This window comes from Diorhabda sublineata, chromosome 8 (assembly GCF_026230105.1).
Source record: "Diorhabda sublineata isolate icDioSubl1.1 chromosome 8, icDioSubl1.1, whole genome shotgun sequence".
NCBI lineage: Eukaryota > Metazoa > Arthropoda > Insecta > Coleoptera > Chrysomelidae > Diorhabda > Diorhabda sublineata.
Genome location: NC_079481.1, coordinates 31712704 through 31738575, shown reverse-complemented (window position 1 = coordinate 31738575; position 25872 = coordinate 31712704). Strand labels below are relative to the sequence as shown.

General features: G+C 33.6%; 1 protein-coding gene across 2 annotated transcripts in view; it reads right to left on the bottom strand.

The window, feature by feature from the left end:
• LOC130447380 (arrestin homolog) overlaps positions 1–25872 on the bottom strand; it is a 58378-nt gene that overhangs the window by 31671 nt on the left and 835 nt on the right. The window contains exons 2-3 of one of the 2 annotated variants that reach the window (XM_056784175.1): positions 10905–11055; positions 10461–10550 (exon numbers count right to left, since the gene is read on the bottom strand). In XM_056784175.1, the coding sequence (XP_056640153.1) occupies positions 10461–10550; positions 10905–10948 (134 nt within the window). In that variant the 5' untranslated portion in view covers positions 10949–11055. Of the gene's footprint in view, positions 1–10460; positions 10551–10904; positions 11057–25872 lie in introns of those variants that run through there. The other variant, XM_056784176.1, reaches the window with a different exon arrangement.

Here is a 25872-nt window from a genome sequence, read left to right as displayed (position 1 = left end):
CGTTCTACCTTGTAAAAATCTTAATAAATTATTCTAAAAGTTCATATTTCATACAAATTTACGCGTCGTAAGTTACATGGTAAAGCAGAGACGTTTTAAAATCCTATTGACTGCGCCAATTATAATTTACTTTTTTAAAAATATAATGAGGCCACAGTTTTTAACAAATTTATTAAAATAAAATGAAGAAGACATCTTTGTTTAGTTTATTTTCTAAATAAATTAGGAGCATTTGAATCAAGTGAAAATTTTAGTACTAGACTCCCGAAATTCCCATATTTCTGTTATAAAAATGGAATTTTATCGTTTCGCAATCAAAATTTTCTTATTCAAACAAAGAAAAACCAGATTCTGATGATTTTCAATCAGGAAACTAAAAAAAAGGAAACGTGGTGATTAACACGAAAGATTCTGAAGGTAACATTAAATATTTACGTTGAAATGAAAAGGTAAACGTTCTACCTTGTAAAAATCTTAATAAATTATTCTAAAAGTTCATATTTCATACAAATTTACGCGTCGTAAGTTACATGGTAAAGCAGAGACGTTTTAAAATCCTATTGACTGCGCCAATTATAATTTACTTTTTTAAAAATATAATGAGGCCACAGTTTTTAACAAATTTATTAAAACAAAATGAAAAAGACATCTTTGTTTAGTTTATTTTCTAAATAAATTAGGAGCATTTGAATCAAGTGAAAATTTTAGTACTAGACTCCCGAAATTCCCATATTTCTGTTATAAAAATGGAATTTTATCTTTTCGCAATCAAAATTTTCTCATTCAAACAAAGAAAAATTCAATTCTGATGATTTCCAATCAGGAAACTAAAAAAAAAGGAAACGTGGTGATTAACACGAAAGATTCTGAAGGTAACATTAAATATTTACGTTGAAATGAAAAGGTAAACGTTCTACCTTGTAAAAATCTTAATAAATTATTCTAAAAGTTCATATTTCATACAAATTTACGCGTCGTAAGTTACATGGTAAAGCAGAGACGTTTTAAAATCCTATTGACTGCGCCAATTATAATTTACTTTTTTAAAAATATAATGAGGCCACAGTTTTTAACAAATTTATTAAAATAAAATGAAGAAGACATCTTTGTTTAGTTTATTTTCTAAATAAATTAGGAGCATTTGAATCAAGTGAAAATTTTAGTACTAGACTCCCGAAATTCCCATATTTCTGTTATAAAAATGGAATTTTATCGTTTCGCAATCAAAATTTTCTTATTCAAACAAAGAAAAATTCAATTCTGATGATTTCCAATCAGGAAACTAAAAAAAAAGGAAACGTGGTGATTAACACGAAAGATTCTGAAGGTAACATTAAATATTTACGTTGAAATGAAAAGGTAAACGTTCTACCTTGTAAAAATCTTAATAAATTATTCTAAAAGTTCATATTTCATACAAATTTACGCGTCGTAAGTTACATGGTAAAGCAGAGACGTTTTAAAATCCTATTGACTGCGCCAATTATAATTTACTTTTTTAAAAATATAATGAGGCCACAGTTTTTAACAAATTTATTAAAACAAAATGAAAAAGACATCTTTGTTTAGTTTATTTTCTAAATAAATTAGGAGCATTTGAATCAAGTGAAAATTTTAGTACTAGACTCCCGAAATTCCCATATTTCTGTTATAAAAATGGAATTTTATCTTTTCGCAATCAAAATTTTCTCATTCAAACAAAGAAAAATTCAATTCTGATGATTTCCAATCAGGAAACTAAAAAAAAAGGAAACGTGGTGATTAACACGAAAGATTCTGAAGGTAACATTAAATATTTACGTTGAAATGAAAAGGTAAACGTTCTACCTTGTAAAAATCTTAATAAATTATTCTAAAAGTTCATATTTCATACAAATTTACGCGTCGTAAGTTACATGGTAAAGCAGAGACGTTTTAAAATCCTATTGACTGCGCCAATTATAATTTACTTTTTTAAAAATATAATGAGGCCACAGTTTTTAACAAATTTATTAAAATAAAATGAAGAAGACATCTTTGTTTAGTTTATTTTCTAAATAAATTAGGAGCATTTGAATCAAGTGAAAATTTTAGTACTAGACTCCCGAAATTCCCATATTTCTGTTATAAAAATGGAATTTTATCGTTTCGCAATCAAAATTTTCTTATTCAAACAAAGAAAAACCAGATTCTGATGATTTTCAATCAGGAAACTAAAAAAAAGGAAACGTGGTGATTAACACGAAAGATTCTGAAGGTAACATTAAATATTTACGTTGAAATGAAAAGGTAAACGTTCTACCTTGTAAAAATCTTAATAAATTATTCTAAAAGTTCATATTTCATACAAATTTACGCGTCGTAAGTTACATGGTAAAGCAGAGACGTTTTAAAATCCTATTGACTGCGCCAATTATAATTTACTTTTTTAAAAATATAATGAGGCCACAGTTTTTAACAAATTTATTAAAACAAAATGAAAAAGACATCTTTGTTTAGTTTATTTTCTAAATAAATTAGGAGCATTTGAATCAAGTGAAAATTTTGGTACTAGACTCCCGAAATTCCCATATTTCTGTTATAAAAATGGAATTTTATCGTTTCGCAATCAAAATTTTCTTATTCAAACAAAGAAAAACCAGATTCTGATGATTTTCAATCAGGAAACTAAAAAAAAGGAAACGTGGTGATTAACACGAAAGATTCTGAAGGTAACATTAAATATTTACGTTGAAATGAAAAGGTAAACGTTCTACCTTGTAAAAATCTTAATAAATTATTCTAAAAGTTCATATTTCATACAAATTTACGCGTCGTAAGTTACATGGTAAAGCAGAGACGTTTTAAAATCCTATTGACTGCGCCAATTATAATTTACTTTTTTAAAAATATAATGAGGCCACAGTTTTTAACAAATTTATTAAAACAAAATGAAAAAGACATCTTTGTTTAGTTTATTTTCTAAATAAATTAGGAGCATTTGAATCAAGTGAAAATTTTAGTACTAGACTCCCGAAATTCCCATATTTCTGTTATAAAAATGGAATTTTATCTTTTCGCAATCAAAATTTTCTCATTCAAACAAAGAAAAATTCAATTCTGATGATTTCCAATCAGGAAACTAAAAAAAAAGGAAACGTGGTGATTAACACGAAAGATTCTGAAGGTAACATTAAATATTTACGTTGAAATGAAAAGGTAAACGTTCTACCTTGTAAAAATCTTAATAAATTATTCTAAAAGTTCATATTTCATACAAATTTACGCGTCGTAAGTTACATGGTAAAGCAGAGACGTTTTAAAATCCTATTGACTGCGCCAATTATAATTTACTTTTTTAAAAATATAATGAGGCCACAGTTTTTAACAAATTTATTAAAATAAAATGAAGAAGACATCTTTGTTTAGTTTATTTTCTAAATAAATTAGGAGCATTTGAATCAAGTGAAAATTTTAGTACTAGACTCCCGAAATTCCCATATTTCTGTTATAAAAATGGAATTTTATCGTTTCGCAATCAAAATTTTCTTATTCAAACAAAGAAAAACCAGATTCTGATGATTTTCAATCAGGAAACTAAAAAAAAGGAAACGTGGTGATTAACACGAAAGATTCTGAAGGTAACATTAAATATTTACGTTGAAATGAAAAGGTAAACGTTCTACCTTGTAAAAATCTTAATAAATTATTCTAAAAGTTCATATTTCATACAAATTTACGCGTCGTAAGTTACATGGTAAAGCAGAGACGTTTTAAAATCCTATTGACTGCGCCAATTATAATTTACTTTTTTAAAAATATAATGAGGCCACAGTTTTTAACAAATTTATTAAAACAAAATGAAAAAGACATCTTTGTTTAGTTTATTTTCTAAATAAATTAGGAGCATTTGAATCAAGTGAAAATTTTGGTACTAGACTCCCGAAATTCCCATATTTCTGTTATAAAAATGGAATTTTATCTTTTCGCAATCAAAATTTTCTCATTCAAACAAAGAAAAATTCAATTCTGATGATTTCCAATCAGGAAACTAAAAAAAAAGGAAACGTGGTGATTAACACGAAAGATTCTGAAGGTAACATTAAATATTTACGTTGAAATGAAAAGGTAAACGTTTTCCCTTGTAAAAATCTCTGATAAATTATTCTAAAAGTTCATATTTCATACAGATTTATGCGTTGTAAGTTACATGGTAAAGCAGAGACGTTTTAAAATCCTATTGACTGCGCCAATTATAATTTTCGTTTTTAAAAATATAATGATACCACAGTTTTTAACAAATTTATTAAAATAAAATGAAAAAGACATCTTTGTTTAGTTTATTTTCTAAATAAATTAGGAGGATTTGAATCAAGTGAAAATTTTAGTACTAGACTCCAGAAATTCCCATATTTCTGTTATAAAAATGGAATTTTACTTTTTCGCAATCAAAATTTTCTCATTCAAACAAAGAAAAACTCAATTCTGATGATTTCCAATCAGGAAACTAAAAAAAAAGGAAACGTCGTGATTAACACGGAAAATTCTGAAGGTAACATCAAATATTTACATTGAAATGAAAAGGTAAACGTTTTCCCTTGTAAAAATCTTTGATAAATTATTCCAAAAGTTCATATTTCATACAAATTTACGCGTCGTAAGTTACATGGTAAAGCAGAGACGTTTTAAAATCCTATTGACTGCGCCAATTATAATTTTCGTTTTTAAAAATATAATGACACCACAGTTTTTAACAAATTTATTAAAATAAAATGAAAAAGACATCTTTGTTTAGTTTATTTTCTAAATAAATTAGGAGGATTTGAATCAAGTGAAAATTTTAGTACTAGACTCCAGAAATTCCCATATTTCTGTTATAAAAATGGAATTTTACTTTTTCGCAATCAAAATTTTCTCATTCAAACAAAGAAAAACTCAATTCTGATGATTTCCAATCAGGAAACTAAAAAAAAAGGAAACGTCGTGATTAACACGGAAAATTCTGAAGGTAACATCAAATATTTACATTGAAATGAAAAGGTAAACGTTTTCCCTTGTAAAAATCTTTGATAAATTATTCCAAAAGTTCATATTTCATACAAATTTACGCGTCGTAAGTTACATGGTAAAGCAGAGACGTTTTAAAATCCTATTGACTGCGCCAATTATTATTTACGTTTTTCTCTCGCCATTAAGTATTTAGACTAAAAGAATGAGGGCTTAATATCTCAATTCCTTGTTTCCTTTATATTAAAAAAAATATGAAAATCTAGAAGGTAACTCATCAATCGAAATACATCTCACAAAAGTGACAGCAAGTTATTAATATTACGATAGTTACTACTCAAGTTTCGAAATACGGCAACACTGATGGCAATATGTCAAATCTGACATAGTCATCATAAAATTTGACATTGGAGCAACGTGGGACGGCCACTACTGCCGCCACGATAATAAGAGGCTGTCACACATCAAAACAAAACATCGAACTGGCGGATCGTCCGCCGTACAGTCCTTATTTGGCACCCAATGATTTCTTATTTAAGCAAATCATACCATTGGAGGTACCCCAATTCCAAATATCCAATTATAAATATTTGTTTCAATTCCTCTATATCAAAACTTGCTTATAAACCCTCGTAAGACAAATGTTCTCTAGCTGAACACGTTTTTTATGAATGCCATTCTATGGACAATCAGATCTACGGCAGAATTCTCGCGTGAAAAAAAAATTTGTTTCCAAAGGGGATGTTGATATTACAGTGCGATAGTCTTTCGCGTTTGACCCTCAAGAATGATTTTACTGAAAGATATTGTTCAACATTGAAAATTTACATTGTTTACGAGACACTCTCTATAAAAGAAAATTACTTTTGATGAAAAGAAAGATAGAAGGACGACGCGTTTAAAATTCAATGGCCAGCGTACAAAACGGCGGCGGCGAAAGGAAAAATGATCGATAACTACTTAGTGTCGGGGATGAAATTATTACCGAATTCTCCCTCTGGAGTTTTTGTTTGCACGCTTTAGATCAGAACCGAACATAATGGGTAGTGTCCTGTCAACATAACAAGAAAAACTGGGAACAAAAATGTATGAATGAAAGGAGCCGATTAGATGGATCCTTCTGAACAAAAAAAGAAAATACACCCACCAATTAAGTGAAGGTATCAAATAATTCTGAGGCACATAGCCTCAGAATTGAATAATGGACGTTTAATGTAACAGTTTCTTATTTATTCAGTTATCTAATTCGATTGAAAAGTAAAAAACTCAACACCAAATTCAAAAATCCCGCGGCGCGCTCTGTGATCTCTCTGAAGTTAGCTGCGTTCAGCGAACTGACAGCTGACACACTCACACATTTGTCTATTGTTTCTATTAATACCAATATAAAATTGAATGTTTATCACAGTCATTTGGGCGGAGATTTCAAGATTTCGTGAATAAAAATCAAAACGTACAAATTTTTATTGATCCTTTCATGATAAGTTGGGCTGGAATCGGGATACGTTGAAAAACCTTTTTGCTAACGAATTCTTCAGAAGATTTTGCAGATTTCTGGTTACAGTTACAGTTTTTAAGTAGCTTTAGGATCAACATATGTTTGAGAAAAGGTTATTTCAGATCTTCATTATGGTCGTTAACGACTGGATCCACCGTTTGGCCCGACTCTTCAAAATGATCTATACAGTTGAAGACGACACGTTGTTTGGTATTTGTGCGAAAAAATACAAGCTTAGATTCGATTCTGAGTTAGACCCGAAGTAAAATAAAAATCAAAACACTGGACTGAAAAGGGAGAACCGTCTCCAAAGACCGTTCCATCTGCAGGCAAAGAAAAATTATCGAACTCATTGCAATATTTGAGCGAAGAAATCAACGAAATTAATGAATATATCAAACATAATATCGTAAATTTAGTAAAATTCAATTTATATAATTTGGTGTCGATAGGTAGAGGACGATTTCGAATACATTCCGAGGTTTTATTGAATTTCTCGAATAGATTTGTGGGTCGATAACAAATTTCTGCAAAAACTCGAATCACACACTCAAAATTATTCGTTCATCAGTAAAATAACAAAATTTTTTAATGCTTCCAAGCTTTTCCAAAGTCAAAATTCTTCTTGGGAGCCCGAAAAAACATTTTTCAAGTGATGAAATAATGAAATGATTGAGATCTAATTATAATCAACAAGGTTTGAATTTTTTCTCAAGAAAATTCGATATTCAAGCGTCAGTCGGCGTTGTGCTACAGCCACGTAAACATGCCCGCCATTATTGATGCTCCCGTCGAGCTTTCGTTTTCTACAGGACGCAAATTTACCGTTTCTGATGATCTGCTTGAACGAATTGACAAAATGGTTGTCGAAAACGGCAGATTCATCATTACTGTTTTATCTACGGAATTTCCAGGAGTTTCAAGGTCTGTTTTGTATGAAATGATTGAGATCTAATTATAATCAACAAGGTTTGAATTTTTTCTCAAGAAAATTCGATATTCAAGCGTCAGACGGCGTTGTGCTACAGCCACGTAAACATGTCCGCCATTATTGATGCTCCCGTCGAGTTTTCGTTTTCTACAGGACGCAAATTTACCGTTTCTGATGATCTGGTTGAACGAATTGACAAAATGGTTGTCGAAAACGGCAGATTCTTCATTACTGTTTTGTCTACGGAATTTCCAGGAGTTTCAAGGTCTGTTTTGTATGAAATTATTGAAATCTAATTATAATCAACAAGGTTTGTATTTTTTCTCAGGAAAATTCGATATTCAAGCGTCAGACGGCGTTGTGCTACAGCCACGTAAACATGTCCGCCATTATTGATGCTCCCGTCGAGTTTTCGTTTTCTACAGGACGCAAATTTATCGTTTCTGATGATCTGCTTGAACGAATTGACAAAATGGTTGTCGAAAACGGCAGATTCTTCATTACTGTTTTGTCTACGGAATTTCCAGGAGTTTCAAGGTCTGTTTTGTATGAAATGATTGAAATCTAATTATAATCAACAAGGTTTGTATTTTTTCTCAGGAAAATTCGATATTCAAGCGTCAGACGGCGTTGTGCTACAGCCACGTAAACATGTCCGCCATTATTGATGCTCCCGTCGAGCTTTCGTTTTCTACAGGACGCAAATTTATCGTTTCTGATGATCTGCTTGAACGAATTGACAAAATGGTTGTCGAAAACGGCAGATTCTTCATTACTGTTTTGTCTACGGAATTTCCAGGAGTTTCAAGGTCTGTTTTGTATGAAATGATTGAAATCTAATTATAATCAACAAGGTTTGTATTTTTTCTCAGGAAAATTCGATATTCAAGCGTCAGACGGCGTTGTGCTACAGCCACGTAAACATGTCCGCCATTATTGATGCTCCCGTCGAGTTTTCGTTTTCTACAGGACGCAAATTTATCGTTTCTGATGATCTGGTTGAACGAATTGACAAAATGGTTGTCGAAAACGGCAGATTCATCATTACTGTTTTGTCTACGGAATTTCCAGGAGTTTCAAGGTCTGTTTTGTATGAAATTATTGAAATCTAATTATAATCAACAAGGTTTGTATTTTTTCTCAGGAAAATTCGATATTCAAGCGTCAGACGGCGTTGTGCTACAGCCACGTAAACATGTCCGCCATTATTGATGCTCCCGTCGAGTTTTCGTTTTCTACATGACGCAAATTTACCGTTTCTGATGATCTGCTTGAACGAATTGACAAAATGGTTGTCGAAAACGGCAGATTCATCATTACTGTTTTGTCTACGGAATTTCCAGGAGTTTCAAGGTCTGTTTTGTATGAAATTATTGAGATCTAATTATAATCAACAAGGTTTGTATTTTTTCTCAGGAAAATTCGATATTCAAGCGTCAGACGGCGTTGTGCTACAGCCACGTAAACATGTCCGCCATTATTGATGCTCCCGTCGAGTTTTCGTTTTCTACAGGACGCAAATTTATCGTTTCTGATGATCTGGTTGAACGAATTGACAAAATGGTTGTCGAAAACGGCAGATTCATCATTACTGTTTTGTCTACGGAATTTCCAGGAGTTTCAAGGTCTGTTTTGTATGAAATTATTGAAATCTAATTATAATCAACAAGGTTTGTATTTTTTCTCAGGAAAATTCGATATTCAAGCGTCAGACGGCGTTGTGCTACAGCCACGTAAACATGTCCGCCATTATTGATGCTCCCGTCGAGTTTTCGTTTTCTACATGACGCAAATTTACCGTTTCTGATGATCTGCTTGAACGAATTGACAAAATGGTTGTCGAAAACGGCAGATTCATCATTACTGTTTTGTCTACGGAATTTCCAGGAGTTTCAAGGTCTGTTTTGTATGAAATTATTGAGATCTAATTATAATCAACAAGGTTTGTATTTTTTCTCAGGAAAATTCGATATTCAAGCGTCAGACGGCGTTGTGCTACAGCCACGTAAACATGTCCGCCATTATTGATGCTCCCGTCGAGTTTTCGTTTTCTACAGGACGCAAATTTATCGTTTCTGATGATCTGGTTGAACGAATTGACAAAATGGTTGTCGAAAACGGCAGATTCATCATTACTGTTTTGTCTACGGAATTTCCAGGAGTTTCAAGGTCTGTTTTGTATGAAATTATTGAAATCTAATTATAATCAACAAGGTTTGTATTTTTTCTCAGGAAAATTCGATATTCAAGCGTCAGACGGCGTTGTGCTACAGCCACGTAAACATGTCCGCCATTATTGATGCTCCCGTCGAGTTTTCGTTTTCTACATGACGCAAATTTACCGTTTCTGATGATCTGCTTGAACGAATTGACAAAATGGTTGTCGAAAACGGCAGATTCATCATTACTGTTTTGTCTACGGAATTTCCAGGAGTTTCAAGGTCTGTTTTGTATGAAATTATTGAGATCTAATTATAATCAACAAGGTTTGTATTTTTTCTCAGGAAAATTCGATATTCAGACGTCAGTCGGCGTTGTGCTACAGCCACGTAAACATGTCCGCCATTATTGATGCTCCCGTCGAGTTTTCGTTTTCTACATGACGCAAATTTACCGTTTCTGATGATCTGCTTGAACGAATTGACAAAATGGTTGTCGAAAACGGCAGATTCATTATTACTGTTTTGTCTACGGAATTTCCAGGAGTTTCAAGGTCTGTTTTGTACTTTATTGAATTCATTGGAGGCAACATACTTTGAAGAAAGTATTGGAAAGCTTGACCACCTCAATCTCTTCGGTAATTACGCTGATTTACGAACTTATTTACAGCCTATCGAAGGTTGAAAAACAAATTTCGTATATTACAGTATATTTTTTAGCCTTTGTAGGAAGTAAAAGTTAAACTTTACTAGACTAAAGTACGTTCTTTCGATCGGAGTATGAAGAAAAATATTTTCCTATCGTTGGTAAATTAAATTTTACATTGAAAAAGCAAATTTTTCGTCAAAGTTTTGTCTTTTATATCTTCGTTATTGTGTCAACAAAAGGAAATTATGAGAATCTCACCTTTGTGCGCTCATTCCGTCAGGTATTGGAGTCCCGGGATTATCGCTGATCTCGACATCGGGTTCGGCATTTTCGTTGCCGCTTTTTGTTCTGAAAAAACCGGATTTCAAATACTAAACGTTGATCTTTCTAATATATATCATCTATTAAATACACAAATACACAAATTCGTCAAGAAATCTTCTTTTTAATGACATCAACGACTCCTAATATGACACATCATTGTTGATAATTGATCAAATTGACAGCTGACACGACCCATCCCTATCTCGCACTATTTTGCTTTACACAGTTGGTAGCCATGTTTTAGTTAAGTTGGCAGGGAACAAGCACACTTAGACATGTTCAAGTGACAGTAGTGACAGGAAGATTGTGTCAAATGTTCATGTTCAAACCCACTAAAAATAACAACATGAATAACGAAATAAATAATCAAAGACTCACGTTTCCGCATCCCCAACAATTGGTTGTAAATCGTCCGACGTCATATCCGGTACAATTTCACGTTTGTCGTAATCAAAGGTACATTCCCATTTGATTTCACTGATACTAGAATGGCGGGTCGCTTTTCTTCTTTCCGTTGAGGCTATTCCATCTGGAAATGAACAAAAATTCGATCTAAAATTTTATTTAAAGCGGCATTTAAAGATTAAACCGACAGATGTCACGTTATTACAATATATCCAATATCTATATCGAGATACTTCATTACGCTAAGAGCACGTTACATAACGAAAATTGTTTGCATCGGATTCCCACAAGACGAACACGCTTCGGAAATAATCAAATAAATTTCATTTCTTAAGTGAAGCCCAATATTATTAAGTAAGATTTATTCAATGTTGTTACGTAATTTTTATATAAAAAACAAAGGAAATGCCCACGCAGAGAAGCATTCCTATTCGTGGGGTGAACACTGTCTCTACACTACACTTAACTAATTTATATAATTCACTTTTCACTTAATTTCTTTAATTATTTTATACTTCGGACCGTTTACTACGAGTATTTATTATAAACTAAATTAAATTGCGCTACACAAACATATATATCTCAAAAGAATTCTAGAAACTTCTAGAAAATAAATAAATGAATAGAAAAATGTAGATGAACCGCCTAGTGTAATAAAAAGTTGTTATATTGAAAGCAAACATCAAAGGTGGCCCATAATTTTAGCATTCCTGGTATTTCTATCGTATATCAAAGGTTGCCGCCTTCGCCGAATTTTAGAATTCCATAATAGTCGGACAGGGTCGGCTTAAGGATCCATTTCGCGGATTATGTGAGATCAAAACGTTAAAGGATCGAGCTGGTGGATTGTCGATAAGATTATTTGTTGTTTCGTTGTTAAAATATTTCTAGAAATTTTATTTACCAAAAAAAATTTCGAAGGAGTTTATTGGAAAGACTCAATTGTTGACCAGAAGTACTTATTTGAAATTTGGCAAGCAGTATCAAACTATTATCTATTAGTTTATCGTGGATCCTAACCTAGAACGTGATTTAGATCGAAATTTCATAACGCCACGTTCAATTTTCGTTCAAAATTTGAAACATGATCTACAACAACTCAATTTGACTCTTTATTTTCCTCTTCTTCTTTTTTTAGAAGTTATTATCTATTAGTTTATCGTGGATCCTAACCTAGAACGTGATTTAGATCGAAATTTCATAACGCCACGTTCAATTTTCGTTCAAAATTTGAAACATGATCTAAAAGAACTCAATTTGATTCTTTATTTTCATCTTCTTCTTTTTTTAGAAACTATTATCTATTAGTTTATCGTGGATCCTAACCTAGAACGTGATTTAGATCGAAATTTCATAACGCCACGTTGAATTTTCGTTGGAAATTTGAAACATGATCTACAACAACTCAATTTGACTCTTTATTTTCCTCTTCTTCTTTTTTTAGAAGTTATTATCTATTAGTTTATCGTGGATCCTAACCTAGAACGTGATTTAGATCGAAATTTCTTAACGCCACGTTGACTTTTCGTTGGAAATTTGAAACATGATCTACAACAACTCAATTTGACTCTTTATTTTCCTCTTCTTCTTTTTTTAGAAGTTATTATCTATTAGTTTATCGTGGATCCTAACCTAGAACGTGATTTAGATCGAAATTTCTTAACGCCACGTTGACTTTTCGTTGGAAACTTGAAACATGATCTACAACAACTCAATTTGACTCTTTATTTTCCTCTTCTTCTTTTTTTAGAAGTTATTATCTATTAGTTTATCGTGGATCCTAACCTAGAACGTGATTTAGATCGAAATTTCATAACGCCACGTTGACTTTTCGTTGGAAACTTGAAACATGATCTACAACAACTCAATTTGACTCTTTATTTTCCTCTTCTTCTTTTTTTAGAAGTTATTATCTATTAGTTTATCGTGGATCCTAACCTAGAATGTGATTTAGATCGAAATTTCTTAACGCCACGTTGAATTTTCGTTGGAAATTTGAAACATGATCTACAACAACTCAATTTGACTCTTTATTTTCCTCTTCTTCTTTTTTTAGAAGTTATTATCTATTAGTTTATCGTGGATCCTAACCTAGAACGTGATTTAGATCGAAATTTCTTAACGCCACGTTGAATTTTCGTTGGAAATTTGAAACATGATCTACAACAACTCAATTTGACTCTTTATTTTCCTCTTCTTCTTTTTTTAGAAGTTATTATCTATTAGTTTATCGTGGATCCTAACCTAGAACGTGATTTAGATCGAAATTTCATAACACCACGTTGAATTTTCGTTGGAAATTTGAAACATGATCTACAACAACTCAATTTGACTCTTTATTTTCCTCTTCTTCTTTTTTTAGAAGTTATTATCTATTAGTTTATCGTGGATCCTAACCTAGAACGTGATTTAGATCGAAATTTCTTAACGCCACGTTGAATTTTCGTTGGAAATTTGAAACATGATCTACAACAACTCAATTTGACTCTTTATTTTCCTCTTCTTCTCTTTTTAGAAGTTATTATCTATTAGTTTATCGTGGATCCTAACCTAGAACGTGATTTAGATCGAAATTTCATAACGCCGCGTTCAATTTTCGTTGGAAATTTGAAACATGATCCACAACAACTCAATTTGACTCTTTATTTTCCTCTTCTTCTTTTTTTAGAAGTTATTATCTATTAGTTTATCGTGGATCCTAACCTAGAACGTGATTTAGATCGAAATTTCATAACGCCGCGTTCAATTTTCGTTGGAAATTTGAAACATGATCCACAACAACTCAATTTGACTCTTTATTTTCCTCTTCTTCTTTTTTTAGAAGTTATTATCTACTAGTTTATCGTGGATCCTAACCTAGAACCTGATTTAGATCGAAATTTGCGTGTCCGAACATTCAGATCATGATCATGATAGTTTCCGACTGTTTTTACAAGACTTTTTTCCAATCTTTTTGTTGTTTTAACTCAACGAGGGATTTCTTCTATTTATAAAATTAAATAAAGATACAAAAATCTTCCAAACATACTTTTTTACCAAATATGGTGTCAGTTTATGTTTCTCTCACTTTTTTGCTAGAAAACGAGAGAATAAAATTTTACGACGCCGTATTTTTCACGTCGCTTACATAGAAAAAACAAAAAATGAGGTAAAATGTCTCAATTTAGTATAAAAGTAACGTAAAATATGAAAATATCATATATCTGTGTAAAATTTGCTGGATCGCATTTTATAAAGCTACAATTTGGAAGAAAAATTCCATCAAAACAGAAATTTTACGATAAAAATGGAAAAATTTTGTTGCTTCTTTAAGTTTTCTTAAAAGTAGGAAGAAAAAAGTCGAAAAATTCATCTATCTCTGTCCGCCCGATCGTCGTCAACCACTTCTCTTTTTCTAATTGCTTCATCGTTGCCTTCTATCCATGAAACTCCAATCGATAACTCTTTGTATCCATCCGTCTGTCCATTCTCTCGTTTTGGGGTGTATTCCATAAAAGTTTCGAAAGGAATTTATGACGTGAAACATCCCTGTATAATGTTATAATGAACCACTCTAAGAGTAAAAGATGTAGACGTCATTTATCACTATAAATTCCTACTGGGCACAGTATGGATTCCGATTAACGCCGTTTCGACATTGCCGTAGTAAACAACTTCCTGCCAGATTGATGAAAAGTATAATTGAGTTCACGTATTAAATCTTTGAGCTATCGCTCACCAGGAGGCGATGAAAAACGTCTAGGACGTCATCGAAAAACTACAACCACACGATTATTCACTGGTCCAGATACACCAGTTTAGCCGTAAACCACGGCTGAAGACCAGCGATGATTTGGGTCGACTGAAAACGTGGTAAACCAGCACTTGATCGGATAGAAATTTATCTACCAGCATCACAACGATCTCGAGCAATTCTAGAAGCCTTTTAAAGAGTATTTTAAAGAATTGGAATCACGCAAACCATACGGTTCTCCTACGTAAAAGTAACAGTAATTCAAATGATTCTAATCCTCTATCCAGACCAAGTTATCGTCTCCAGAGACTGTCCATGAAGGAGCTTTCCATGTCTTTTAAAAACAACTTGTCTGCATATAGGAAAGTTTGTCTTTTGGATTTGGTGGTCCACAAGAAGAAGAGATCGACTTGGATCTGCGGGAGTGGTCAGTGGAAGAGCTTCTGGTGCAGTATTTGGGTACTGCGGGTAATTGAGGCATCGCGGAAGTGGGAATTCCCTTAGAAGTGTTGGTGTAGTAGATAACATGGTTTTAAGACCTGGCTACGATCTTCCAGGACCTTGGGATTGGAAATTCGAGTTATTTGAGTCGATTATTCACTGGTCCAGATTTACCAGTTTAGTCGTAAACCAAGGCTGAAGACCAGCGATGATTTGGGTCGACTGAAAACGTGGTAAACCAGCACTTGATCGGATAGAAATTTATCTACCAGCATCACAACGATCTCGAGCAATTCTAGAAGCCTTTTAAAGAGTATTTTAAAGAATTGGAAACACGCAAACCATACGGTTCTCCTACGTAAAAGTAACAGTAATTCAAATGATTCTAATCCTCTATCCAGACCAAGTTATCGTCTCCAGAGACTGTCCATGAAGGAGCTTTCCATGTCTTTTAAAAACAACTTGTCTGCATATAGGAAAGTTTGTCTTTTGGATTTGGTGGTCCACAAGAAGAAGAGATCGACTTGGATCTGCGGGAGTGGTCAGTGGAAGAGCTTCTGGTGCAGTATTTGGGTACTGCGGGTAATTGAGGCATCGCGGAAGTGGGAATTCCCTTAGAAGTGTTGGTGTAGTAGATAACATGGTTTTAAGACCTGGCTACGATCTTCCAGGACCTTGGGATTGGAAATTCGAGTTATTTGAGTCGATTATTCACTGGTCCAGATTTACCAGTTTAGTCGTAAACCAAGGCTGAAGACCAGCGATGATTTGGGTCGACTGAAAACGTGGTAAACCAGCACTTGATCGGATAGAAATTTATCTACCAGCATCACAACGATCTCGAGCAATTCTAGAAGCCTTTTAAAGAGTATTTTAAAGAATTGGAAACACGCAAACCATACGGTTCTCCTACGTAAAAGTAACAGTAATTCAAATGATTCTAATCCTCTATCCAGACCAAGTTATCGTCTCCAGAGACTGTCCATGAAGGAGCTTTCCATGTCTTTTAAAAACAACTTGTCTGCATATGGGAACGTTTGTCTTTTCGATTTGGTGGTCCACAAGAAGAAGAGATCGACTTGGATCTGCGGGAGTGGTCAGTGGAAGAGCTTCTGGTGCAGTATTTGGGTACTGAGGGTAATTGAGGCATCGCGGAAGTGGGAATTCCCTTAGGAGTGTTGGGGTAGTAGATAACATGGTTTTAAGACCTGGCTACGATCTTCCAGGACCTTAGGATTGGAAATTCGAGTTATTTGAGTCGATCATTCACTGGTCTAGATACACCAGTTTAGCTATAAACCACGGCTGAAGACCAGCGATGATTTGGGTCGACTGAAAACGTGGTAAACCAGCACTTGATCGGATAGAAATTTATCTACCAGCATCACAACGATCTCGAACAATTCTAGAAGCCTTTTAAAGAGTATTTTAAAGAATTGGAATCACGCAAACCATACGGTTCTCCTACCTAAAAGTAACAGTAATTAAAATGATTCTAAGCCTCTATCCAGACCAAGTTATCGTCTCCAGAGACTGTCCATGAAGGAGATACTGAACGGAGCTTTCCATATCTTTTAAAAACAACTTGTCTGCATATAGGAAAGTTTGTCTTTTGGGTTTGGTGGTCCACAAGAAGAAGAGATGGACTTGGATCTGCGGGAGTGGTCAGTGGAGGCGCTTCTGGTGCAGTATTTGGGTACTGCGGGTAATTGAGGCATCGCGGAAGTGGGAATTCCCTTAGAAGTGTTGGTGTAGTAGATAACATGGTTTTAAGACCTGGCTACGATCTTCCAGGACCTTGGGATTGGAAATTCGAGTTATTTGAGTCGATTATTCACTGGTCCAGATTTACCAGTTTAGTCGTAAACCAAGGCTGAAGACCAGCGATGATTTGGGTCGACTGAAAACGTGGTAAACCAGCACTTGATCGGATAGAAATTTATCTACCAGCATCACAACGATCTCGAGCAATTCTAGAAGCCTTTTAAAGAGTATTTTAAAGAATTGGAATCACGCAAACCATACGGTTCTCCTACGTAAAAGTAACAGTAATTCAAATGATTCTAATCCTCTATCCAGACCAAGTTATCGTCTCCAGAGACTGTCCATGAAGGAGCTTTCCATGTCTTTTAAAAACAACTTGTCTGCATATGGGAACGTTTGTCTTTTCGATTTGGTGGTCCACAAGAAGAAGAGATCGACTTGGATCTGCGGGAGTGGTCAGTGGAAGAGCTTCTGGTGCAGTATTTGGGTACTGAGGGTAATTGAGGCATCGCGGAAGTGGGAATTCCCTTAGGAGTGTTGGGGTAGTAGATAACATGGTTTTAAGACCTGGCTACGATCTTCCAGGACCTTAGGATTGGAAATTCGAGTTATTTGAGTCGATCATTCACTGGTCTAGATACACCAGTTTAGCTATAAACCACGGCTGAAGACCAGCGATGATTTGGGTCGACTGAAAACGTGGTAAACCAGCACTTGATCGGATAAAAATTTATCTACCAGCATCACAACGATCTCGAACAATTCTAGAAGCCTTTTAAAGAGTATTTTAAAGAATTGGAATCACGCAAACCATACGGTTCTCCTACCTAAAAGTAACAGTAATTAAAATGATTCTAAGCCTCTATCCAGACCAAGTTATCGTCTCCAGAGACTGTCCATGAAGGAGATACTGAACGGAGCTTTCCATATCTTTTAAAAACAACTTGTCTGCATATAGGAAAGTTTGTCTTTTGGGTTTGGTGGTCCACAAGAAGAAGAGATGGACTTGGATCTGCGGGAGTGGTCAGTGGAGGCGCTTCTGGTGCAGTATTTGGGTACTGCGGGTAATTGAGGCATCGCGGAAGTGGGAATTCCCTTAGGAGTGTTGGGGTAGTAGATAACATGGTTTTAAGACCTTGCTGTGATCTTCCAGGACCTTAGGATTGGAAATTCGAGTTATTTGAGTCGATCATTCACTGGTCTAGATACACCAGTTTAGCTATAAACCACGGCTGAAGACCAGCGATGATTTGGGTCGACTGAAAACGTGGTAAACCAGCACTTGATCGGATAGAAATTTATCTACCAGCATCACAACGATCTCGAACAATTCTAGAAGCCTTTTAAAGAGTATTTTAAAGAATTGGAATCACGCAAACCATACGGTTCTCCTACCTAAAAGTAACAGTAATTAAAATGATTCTAAGCCTCTATCCAGACCAAGTTATCGTCTCCAGAGACTGTCCATGAAGGAGATACTGAACGGAGCTTTCCATATCTTTTAAAAACAACTTGTCTGCATATAGGAAAGTTTGTCTTTTGGGTTTGGTGGTCCACAAGAAGAAGAGATGGACTTGGATCTGCGGGAGTGGTCAGTTGAGGCGCTTCTGGTGCAGTATTTGGGTACTGCGGGTAATTGAGGCATCGCGGAAGTGGGAATTCCCTTAGGAGTGTTGGGGTAGTAGATAACATGGTTTTAAGACCTTGCTGTGATCTTCCAGGACCTTAGGATTGGAAATTCGAGTTATTTGAGGATTTCGGAAAATTCCTCGTCTGAATAGAATTGGTGGACAACACAGAGAAGGTGTTGTTTCAATTCCTTATTTAAAACAGACATATTTGAATCAATGACACTGAACGTGTATCTTTGGAGCTCTGGAGGTGTAATTATGAGTGGAAAAATAAATTTTATTATTATTTAGATGAAAATTTTTGAAAATATAATTGTGACAACCGCGTATTTGAAAGAAAAAACCGAAGGAGACGTTTGTCGGTTACGCAATATCGGGTCCGAAAGTAAATTACCCATCGATAAAAAAGATATTTCCCGCGCTATAAATTTGATGATTCCGGGAAATTCTGACGAGACAAATCTTCAGCAAATGAAGTTTTTTATCTTCTTTGTTACGGGAAGGTCGAAAGTTTCTTTTTTTTTTATTCCGAAGACAGACATATATCCAACTATAAAACCAGATAGTTTTTGATTCATACGCGTAAATAAATAATAAAAAAATGTCAATTTTTGAGGATTGAATTTTTGAAAAATAGCACTGGGAATCTACAGGGTATATTTTATGAAATAAAAATAATATTATAGTAAAATTTTGAATGTAAACTTTCCAATTTATAATATAATCCAGAATTTAGATCAACAGGTTTTGTGGCCTATAACTTTATAACTTTTTTTAAAAATTGAACGTTTATTTGAGAAAAACATGCACAAAAGTATTATTTAAAGTATTGCCCATGAATTTTCCCCATCTTTATGATAATTTGTGGATCCCATCCGAAAAGAGCTGCGCCGGCTTGGCAGCCAAGAATGAATCAAACCGATTTTGATATCTTGCTCTGATGTACAGAGAGGGCGCTCTGCATCGGCCGGAACGAATGGTAGTCACAAGGAGAAAGGTCTGGACTATGAGAAGGGTGAGGTAAAAATTCCCAACCATTGTTTTCCAAATAGTTACTAATAGCAACGCGGGGTCGAGGATATTCGGCTTTGCCGTTGAATTGGATGGTTGGCGGGGTTTCATATATGATTTTTTACTCTTGGAGTTATTGTAATTGATCCATTTTTCATCACCAGTAACAATCCGATGCCAAAATGACTTTCTTCTGTGGCTATCCACCAGCATTTCTCTCTCTTGGTTTGAGTTCGTGTGGAACCCAATTTCCTTGCTTTTCAATATATCAAACTGATTTTAAACGTTTTTAAATCACTGCTTGAGTGACATCCAAAGATTCTGCGAGGTCTTCTTGTGTTTGGTAACAATCTTCATCGATTAATGCTTCCAGTTCTTCATATTCAAACTTCTTTGGTTGTCCAGGACCTTCATCGTCTTCCGAGCCAACAAAGTTGGACATATTTGATTGAAAAGAAAATTATTGTTGTTAATTCTTCTAATGAATGACCAATAAGAAAGCAAAAACCCCAATTGAAATGAAAAATATTAGCAAGAGACAAGAAAGAATGGTAAAAACAGAAGGTTGGTCCACGTCGATTATTCAAATTATTGCAATTGGTTTGAAACGTTTTTATTAACAGTTAATTGCTTACTGGTTTCCAAAATGAACCAAAAGAAACAACCAAACACTTTAGTACTCCAAGGATGCAAGAAAATCTATTAAATCGAAGAGCTGAAGGCAGTTTTCTCAACCAGTAGCTGGCTACAGCTTCAGAACTAAAGTTAAGGTCTTTTCCTTCGAAGATATAACCAAAAGGTGATTTTTGTAGTGTTTGTAATCCCGAAAAGTTCCAAAATACTAATTCGAAACACAACTGGAAGTAGACGAAGACGTTCTGGTGCCCAAAGGAGTGAAAACACTTGTCATCATTATGTTAAAGGACTTTTTCCAGCTCTGGTACTCCAAGGATGCAAGAAAATCTACTAAATCGAAGAGCTGAAGGCAGTTTTCTCAACCAGTAGCTGGCTACAGCTTCAGAACTAAAGTTAAAGTCTTTTCCTTCGAAGATATAACCAAAAGGTGATTTTTGTAGTGTTTGTATTCCCGAAAAGTTCCAAAATACTAATTCGAAACACAACTGGAAGTAGACGAAGACATTCTGGTGCCCAAAGGAGTGAAAACACTTGTCATCATTATGTTAAAGGACTTTTTCCAGCTCTGGTACTCCAAGGATGCAAGAAAATCTACTAAATCGAAGAGCCGAAGGCAGTTTTCTCAACCAGTAGCTGGCTACAGCTTCAGAACTAAAGTTAAAGTCTTTTCCTTCGAAGATATAACCAAAAGGTGATTTTTGTAGTGTTTGTAATCCCGAAAAGTTCCAAAATACTAATTCGAAACACAACTGGAAGTAGACGAAGACATTCTGGTGCACAAAGGAGTGAAAACACTTGTCATCATTATGTTAAAGGACTTTTTCCAGCTCTGGTACTCCAAGGATGCAAGAAAATCTACTAAATCGAAGAGCCGAAGGCAGTTTTCTCAACCAGTAGCTGGCTACAGCTTCAGAACTAAAGTTAAAGTCTTTTCCTTCGAAGATATAACCAAAAGGTGATTTTTGTAGTGTTTGTATTCCCGAAAAGTTCCAAAATACTAATTCGAAACACAACTGGAAGTAGACGAAGACATTCTGGTGCACAAAGGAGTGAAAACACTTGTCATCATTATGTTAAAGGACTTTTTCCAGCTCTGGTACTCCAAGGATGCAAGAAAATCTACTAAATCGAAGAGCTGAAGGCAGTTTTCTCAACCAGTAGCTGGCTACAGCTTCAGAACTAAAGTTAAAGTCTTTTCCTTCGAAGATATAACCAAAAGGTGATTTTTGTAGTGTTTGTAATCCCGAAAAGTTCCAAAATACTAATTCGAAACACAACTGGAAGTAGACGAAGACATTCTGGTGCCCAAAGGAGTGAAAACACTTGTCATCATTATGTTAAAGGACTTTTTCCAGCTCTGGTACTCCAAGGATGCAAGAAAATCTACTAAATCGAAGAGCTGAAGGCAGTTTTCTCAACCAGTAGCTGGCTACAGCTTCAGAACTAAAGTTAAAGTCTTTTCCTTCGAAGATATAACCAAAAGGTGATTTTTCATAGTTTTTGTAATCCTGAAAAGTTCAGCACTTGGTGTGTCGAAGACAAGTGGTGGAAATTGGGATAAAAAGGACAATTTATTGACTAGTTTGTATTGGAAAACGATACCAGACAAACCGCTGACATTTTACAGATAAATTAGTGCCCCAGGTTCTGAAATTTCCGTTGAAAAAATAACTTTAATGCCACGTGCGATTGGTGCTGAACTAAATTCTATTCTGGGTTAGACCAGCGGAGTTTAAACGATGCTGACCGACTGGATGATCGTCGACTTAAAGTTCGAAACCTAGCGGACGTAGCAGGCGTTTCAAAAAGTGTATTAACTGAAAATTTCGACATGAGGAAGCTGTGTACAAGATGGACGCCGTGTTCAGGACCAACTTATTGCAATTAGACTTTTGAAAATGCTTCGGTGGTTAAAGATTTCTCAAAAATGTGTTTTCTTTGCTGGACCAGGTACTTTTGGTGTTACTAAATGATCGTTATCAACTCCGGCAACTAAGTTTATTATTTATTTCGATGACTAGTCAAAAATGGCTTCTCGCTCTTCATCTTAACATCCTAGCGTTAAAAATGTCTTCGAGGACGTAACTTAATTTGTTTTCCACGTGTATTCGTCCTTAGATCAAAGTATATTCGTCGATACCTGGTAGATACCTTTCATTGTGGCACGTTTAATTAATTTATTAATTAACTGATAAGGGGTACAGCGAATAATATGGCATATGGCATTGATTGGGGAATTGATGATGCTGACATTGAATAGAGACAATAAATATTTTATTGAATCGCGTATTGTTTTGTATATAATTGGTTCGTAACAATATATTTTCGAAAGTAATTTCCTCCTGTTTTGTTCAATACCGTCTAAGATATTCGAGACGCTAATTTTCGAAACTTTTCGTCCAAAATAAGTTGTTTAATTAAAACAACAATCGGTTTATCTTCTTTCTATCCGATTTGCTTTCATTTACCTTCCTGAAAGTCGTAATTATACGGGGTTTCTGGTATTAGAACCGATATACGAGGATGGTTCGAAAAGTACGTAATTTCTTTTTAACTCGATGCAATTTTTCACAATGAGAATCGTCGAGGTGGCTAAATCTGGCGGATAGGGTGTATGAAGTAGCAATTCAAAGTTTAATTCGTTAATTTTGGCCATTGGAATAACGGATTTGTGATTTGTTGATGAAACGACACTTTTTTCTTATACAAATGTGGCCGTTTTTGCTTGATTTCTTCGTTCAAACGTTGCAATGAGTTCGCACGATAATACTTAGTTTGTATTTTGTCTATAATTCAATTTCGGAGGTCAAAAATTGAGTATTTTGAATTTTATTTTGTCAAAAGTTGGTTATTCTGTATTTATTTTGGTCTAAATAGGTTTATTTTAGTTTATATTTTGTCGAAAAGTGAATTTTTAAGGGCAAAAATAGACTTTCGAATTTTATTCGGGTCAAAAATAGGCTATTCCAATTTTATTTTAGTTAGAAATGGATTTTTCTTGGTTTATTTTGGTTGATAATAGATTATTTCAAATGTCCTTGGGTTATATTTTGTCAAAATAGACTGTCCAATTTTATTTTGCTCAGAATAAGTTTTACTTGGTTAATTTTCTACAAAAATTCCATTTTTTGGTGAAAAATTGTTTATTCTAATTGAACTTCCGTCAAAACGGGTTTTTCTTTAGTACTTATTGTCAAAAATTCAATTTCTAAGGTCAAAAATTGTGTATTTTGAATTCTATCTGTTCAAAAATTGGCTACTCTACATTTATTGCCCTCCAAATACGTTTTTTTGGTTAATTTTTGCCAAAAAAATTTGTCAGTTTGACTATTTCAATTTTATTTAGACAAAAATTGGCTATTCGATCTTTATTTTCGTAAAAATTTGCTTTCCTTAGCTTATATGTCGTCAAAATAGGTTGTTCCAATTTCATTTTGGTCAGAATAGGTTTTACTTGGTTAATTTTCGTCAAAAATTCCATTTTTTGGTGAAAAATTGTTTATTCTAATTGAACTTCCGTCAAAACGGGTTTTTCTTTAGTACTTATTGTCAAAAATTCAATTTCTAAGGTCAAAAATTGTGTATTTTGAATTCTATCTGTTCAAAAATTGGCTACTCTACATTTATTGCCCTCCAAATAGGTTTTTTTGGTTAATTTTTGCCAAAAAAATTTGTCAGTTTGACTATTTCAATTTTATTTCGACAAAAATTGGCTATTCGATCTTTATTTTCGTAAAAATTTGATTTCCTTAGCTTATATTTTGTTAAAATAGGCTGTCCAATTTTATTTTGGTCAGAATAGGTTTTACTTGGTTCATTTTTGTCAAAAATTCAATTTTTTCGGTCAAAAATAGACTATTTCAAGTTTTATTTTGTCAAAAATCGGCTATTCTAGTTGAACTTTCGTCAAAACGGGTTTATATTTAACACTTATTGTCAAAAATTCAATTTCGGATGTCAAAAATTGTGTATTTTGAATTCTATCTGTTCAAAAATTGCTCACTCCACCTTCATTTTCTTCCAAATAGGTTCTTCTTGGTTCATTTTTGTCAAAAATTCAATTTTTTCGGTCAAAAATAGACTATTTCAAGTTTTATTTTGTCAAAAATTGGCTATTCTAGTCGAACTTTCGTCAAAACGGGTTTATATTTAACACTTATTGTCAAAAATTCAATTTCGGATGTCAAAAATTGTGTATTTTGAATTCTATCTGTTCAAAAATTGGCTACTCCACCTTCATTTTCTTCCAAATAGGTTTTACTTGGTTCATTTTTGTCAAAAATTCAATTTTTTCGGTCAAAAATAGACTATTTCAAGATTTATTTTGTCAAAAATCGGCTATTCTAGTTGAACTTTCGTCAAAACGGGTTTATATTTAACACTTATTGTCAAAAATTCAATTTCGAATGTCAAAAATTGTGTATTTTGAATTCTATCTGTTCAAAAATTGGCTACTCCACCTTAATTTTCTTCCAAATAGGTTTTACTTGGTTCATTTTTGTCAAAAATTCAATTTTTTCGGTCAAAAATAGACTATTTCAAGTTTTATTTTGTTAAAAATCGGCTATTCTAGTTGAACTTTCGTCAAAACGGGTTTATATTTAACACTTATTGTCAAAAATTCAATTTCGGATGTCAAAAATTGTGTATTTTGAATTCTATCTGTTCAAAAATTGGCTACTCCACCTTAATTTTCTTCCAAATAGGTTTTACTTGGTTCATTTTTGTCAAAAATTCAATTTTTTCGGTCAAAAATAGACTATTTCAAGTTTTATTTTGTTAAAAATCGGCTATTCTAGTTGAACTTTCGTCAAAACGGGTTTATATTTAACACTTATTGTCAAAAATTCAATTTCGGATGTCAAAAATTGTGTATTTTGAATTCTATCTGTTCAAAAATTGGCTACTCCACCTTAATTTTCTTCCAAATAGGTTTTACTTGGTTCATTTTTGTCAAAAATTCAATTTTTTCGGTCAAAAATAGACTATTTCAAGTTTTATTTTGTTAAAAATCGGCTATTCTAGTTGAACTTTCGTCAAAACGGGTTTATATTTAACACTTATTGTCAAAAATTCAATTTCGGATGTCAAAAATTGTGTATTTTGAATTCTATCTGTTCAAAAATTGGCTACTCCACCTTCATTTTCTTCCAAATAGGTTCTTCTTGGTTCATTTTTGTCAAAAATTCAATTTTTTCGGTCAAAAATAGACTATTTCAAGTTTTATTTTGTTAAAAATCGGCTATTCTAGTTGAACTTTCGTCAAAACGGGTTTATATTTAACACTTATTGTCAAAAATTCAATTTCGGATGTCAAAAATTGTGTATTTTGAATTCTATCTGTTCAAAAATTGGCTACTCCACCTTCATTTTCTTCCAAATAGGTTTTACTTGGTTCATTTTTGTCAAAAATTCAATTTTTTCGGTCAAAAATAGACTATTTCAAGTTTTATTTTGTCAAAAATCGGCTATTCTAGTTGAACTTTCGTCAAAACGGGTTTATATTTAACACTTATTGTCAAAAATTCAATTTCGGATGTCAAAAATTGTGTATTTTGAATTCTATCTGTTCAAAAATTGGCTATTTCACCTTCATTTTCTTCCAAATAGGTTCTTCTTGGTTCATTTTTGTCAAAAATTCAATTTTTTCGGTCAAAAATAGACTATTTCAAGTTTTATTTTGTCAAAAATTGGCTATTCTAGTTGAACTTTCGTCAAAATAGTC